Raw genomic sequence first — 4,397 nt, 5'->3', positions numbered from 1 at the left:
CAAACCAATTACCTCCTGGACTTTACCACTAGAAAAGCAGCTAATTAGGTTGTAAAATTTTACTAAAATTTGTATATTTGATTGATAATGCGTGCGACCAAATGGACTTAATAGGTTATAAAATTTTACAAAAATTTTTATATTTCATTGATAATGTGTTCCTAAACATTCACCGTCAGAGAGATTAAAATGAGCTTTTAAGCTCCAAAAGTAAAAACTCTAATAGAGCTGAACGAGCCCTCAATATAGTTCCATGTTCTCGCCGTTGTCGGTCCATTTATAAATTCATATTTTTCAAGCGAAATATAAGTTACTGCTAAAGATTCTTTTATTGTTACAAAAGATGAAAAAGAAAAGGATAGTTCTGGAGACTACAGGCAATTTCAATCCTACACAAATGAAGCAAAAAATACAAATAAAATCCAAAGGTGTAGTGGCCAAACACACCTAAAACTTCTGATCTAGGAAGCTTCTGGAGAACAATAATAACAAAAAAAAAAGGTATTTTTTTGAATGGCTTCACTTAAATAGCATGTCAGGACCAAACTGACAAACTCATCTTCTTTTCCACAACTATCGTCCATGTACGATCCACGCTAGATCTAACCGGCCCTCTGTGCTTCACTGTACACGTTTTTGTTTCGGTACATGTTTTTGTTTCAGTAGTACGATCGACGTTAGGCCTAAGAAACCGACCGCCTGTTCTCGACGCCACATGTTTTTGTTCCAATTTGAATCTTTCAGCGGCAAGTTTCGGTCCAAGATCCTGTTACATCATGCAGACTGCAATGGCCACAAAGAGTTTTTCATACACAAAATCCAAACTTGTCCATCTCAATTGAACAAAACATAGAATTACTCCCAACCATCACAAAAAAGCAGAATGCTAAAGCAAGTATGATTCGAGTTATAGCGGAAGGACTCGGAATACTGCCCAGAATTTCACCATATCTTTAAGCTGAAGATAGCATGGGAACAACAAAATTACTCAGATGAAGAGAAAAAAGGCACTTTTATTCGAACTTAACGTATTTAACATCAAAAAATTACATTTCGTATCGACATGAAGAAAATGGAGATAAGACTCGGCGGATTCTTCTTTCCAGCTTCCAGATTTCTTCCGCATCAGCGTCCCTGCGTGATCGTTCGAATCAGGTTCGGTGCGTGCTATGCATCTGCCAGTGCTTGTACTGCATCACCGAGGGGAATTGAGCCGCAATGCTGCTTAAAGAGCGGAAATTGTGCGTGATCGCGCATGAAGTGTTTCTCATGTCAAAAAGTAAGTTTTACAGCTGCTCCATCAGCTGCATAATTTCAAGGTACATGCCACTGCTTGAGCCCAATACTTGAGTCTTGCTTTAACCTCCTCAGGATGATCCCCTGCGATAAAAAAACCCGAGAGGTTTCAGATGATGTTTTCTATTAAAGATATTATGATTTTACCATACAATGAGAACAGATTCAAAGAGAAGCTCAGAATAATTACAGCTACTGTATGTGTTATTAAGTTGATCATACAATGGAGAAATATTCTCGAAGCAGTGGTTTCGGCTATTCACAGCTACTACAAGTGTTATGATTTGATCATACATTGGCCTAAAGTTGACAAAAACAATTAAGCAACAATTAGAGCTACAACAAGAAAGAGAAACTATGTGCGAATAAGGTAAGATCTTGTGTTAAATTATGTGAACCAATTTCAATTCTCTAAAAGTTTTACTCTAAAAGTTTAAGCCTTCAAAAACATAATATTTTCAAATATTTATAATCAACGTATTACCCTCCCGTTTCGGTTCGAGACACTTTGAAATACCCAGATTTGAATTAAATAGAAAAAAATTAAATAAAGCTAAGAACTTAGCGGGACTCGAACTCAGGAACCATGCTCCAATGTCATGTTAAATTATGTGGAACGATCATATTTCAACCGTGTTTAAATTATGTAAAACAATCATATTTCGCTAGAAGCTTAAACTCTCCCATTGCGATCTGAGATCTCCCACAGGGATCTGAGATCCTTAATCAAATTCCCATTTTTGATTAGAAATGAACTATTCATCTCATAAAAATCCAAACTTTACCATCAATTGCTATTAGGAGAAGTACCAAAAAATAAAATAAAATAAAATAATCCACCAATTGATGGGGAAATTGGAAAAACAAAACAATACAACCCCATCAATCAGATCCAAACCACATGGATCCCAAAATTACCCAAAATTGCAACAAATTAACCAATCGAGCAACAAAGGAGAGGGATCTCACCAGGGCTAGAGATCCTCCAATTAGCGATCGGAGTCGACGACGCCGCCGCCGCAGGCGATGCGGCGCTCGGCTCGGCAACATCCCCCTCCGCCGATCGGCTCTGCTCGTCGAGGAAGCGCTGGCTCATGGAGTAGCAGAGCTCGAGGGCGGGTAGGGTACTACACAGCTCGGGGATCTCCTCGTAGCTGAACCCAAACCCTAGGTCGAGGCACCCCTTGAGCTCCTCGAGGTCGTCGTCGGTGAGGCTCTTCGTCCTCCCCACCTCCCCCTCCCCCGCTCCCCCCTCCGATCCGTTCTCCGACCCCTCCACATAGCCCTCGAGCATCACCCCACCTCCGCCTCCGCCGCCTCCCCCGATCCTCCCCTTCCTCGGCCACGCCTCCTCCCACGCCCTCCCCCGCCACCCCATCTCCTCCTCCTCCTCCTCCTCCTCCGCCCTCGCCCTCGCCCTCCTCTGCTTCGGCTTCTTCTTCGATCGCCTCTTCTCCATTGGGAAGGGGCTAGGGTTTCGTGTCGGGGACGACGCAAATGATTCGTCTTCCGAGGATGAGCTCCACATCTCTCTCTCTCTCTCTCTCTCTCTTCTTTCTCTCTCTCTATCTCTGGGCGTTTCCCACGGTGCGTGTTTTAAATAGGCGATCGTGGTTAACGCGTTGTATGTATATACGTATGTATGTATGGTGATGTATGATATGGGAATGTATGGGGGGATGTATGGGGATGGGTGAGGATGATTGTGGGGACATACGTGACGTGGACGGCATCTCGCGACACGTGGAGGGCTTTTAGTCGTTGCTCTCTTTTTCTTTTTCTTTCTTTGTTTTTTTTTACTTTTTTTAAGAGAGTGTGCTGAAAATGACTCTGTGAATTGTGATTACCACATAGGATTAGAAAGGCAAGGAGCTCGGACTCTTTCCCTTTTTTTTTTTTCTTTTTTTTTTCTTTTTTTTTTTAGCTCAGCTTAATTTGAGATTGTTTGTTTCGTGGAAGTATCAGCGATACATAGATCAAGTTGCTATTTTATTTTTAAAAAAAAACTTGAAGCATCAAATACCAATCATCAAATTCTTAATCAATTATGCGCTAAGTATGTTCAGTAAATCAGTTTTTATATTTTTATGAAAGAGAAGAAAAATATAATGCATAAATTTCATAAAAACAAACAGTGTATGCACTAATTTCTATAAAATAAATAAATAAATAAAATTTTCGCATGTAATTAATTTATAATTTGAAGTGGAAGAATCATTGGCTGAGTCAAAATAAGTAAATTAAAAAATTGAATAGTACAATTAACATTTTAAAAGGTTCAATAATTGACTCAAAACAATTTATAATTTATGCAAGTTTTATATATTTTTATGTTTATTTTTTTCAAAAGGTCAAAATCATGGTCTTTTACTAAATGCTAGTGTTTTTATTTTAATTGAATTATGACTCTTCTTCGAAGTTACCACCACTCATTAGTTGACATGTTTTTTTTTTTTTGGATTCACAAAATAATGTGGTTGAGCTGGCACCTGACCAAGTGCCACATCCGACTTATCAACACCACCAAAACCTGATAATTGCTTCTGAGAAAAGCTTGAGCTCATTGAACAAGCAATATATATGTAGGATTAATCACTCCATTGGTGTCCAACTTTTACCTAACTTCTTATTAACCAACAAATGTTCTTTAATTTTTCTTTGTTTTTTTTAGAATCACATTCTTAATTGTTAGAATCTTGTTTACGGCCATCTCGACATCGTACACGATGACTACTATATATCTTTCTCAGAGTATCTGATATTTTTTATGCTGAACAGAATTTTGAAAACTTTTGTGCCAAAATTGATCAGCGATTGCCGGATCATGACCACAATTTAAATGAGCAGGACTTTATTGGTGTTGATATAGCCTATTCTAGGGTTGATACTAGTTGACTGCTACAAAATATAAAGGTTCGAAACCTAATAAAAATAGAAAGGACAAATTAGGATAAAGAATAAAGGTTACGGACCATTGGTGCAATTTGTTGGCTTAAATCGGCCAGCATTCTACCCTGTGGCGGGAGACCATGTTGGGCCGAGCCATGTTCGAAATGGCGTGAGGTTGGGTGGGCCGAGTTATATTCGAAGTGACGTGAGGC

General features: G+C 39.1%; 1 protein-coding gene across 1 annotated transcript; it reads right to left on the bottom strand.

Annotated features, from left to right (window-relative positions):
• Positions 1-984: 984 nt before the first annotated feature.
• On the bottom strand, positions 985-2,887 carry LOC109704872. Its single transcript, XM_020225650.1, has 2 exons — positions 2,266-2,887; positions 985-1,380 (listed from the first exon to the last, which is right to left on the bottom strand). The coding sequence occupies exons 1-2, from the start codon at positions 2,822-2,824 to the stop codon at positions 1,301-1,303; spliced, it is 639 nt and encodes a 212-aa protein (XP_020081239.1). The 5' UTR covers positions 2,825-2,887; the 3' UTR covers positions 985-1,300.
• Between the last annotated feature and the right edge of the window lie 1,510 nt (positions 2,888-4,397).

Source organism: Ananas comosus, unplaced genomic scaffold, assembly GCF_001540865.1.
Source record: "Ananas comosus cultivar F153 unplaced genomic scaffold, ASM154086v1, whole genome shotgun sequence".
NCBI lineage: Eukaryota > Viridiplantae > Streptophyta > Magnoliopsida > Poales > Bromeliaceae > Ananas > Ananas comosus.
This window is presented reverse-complemented; position numbering and strand designations above follow the sequence as displayed.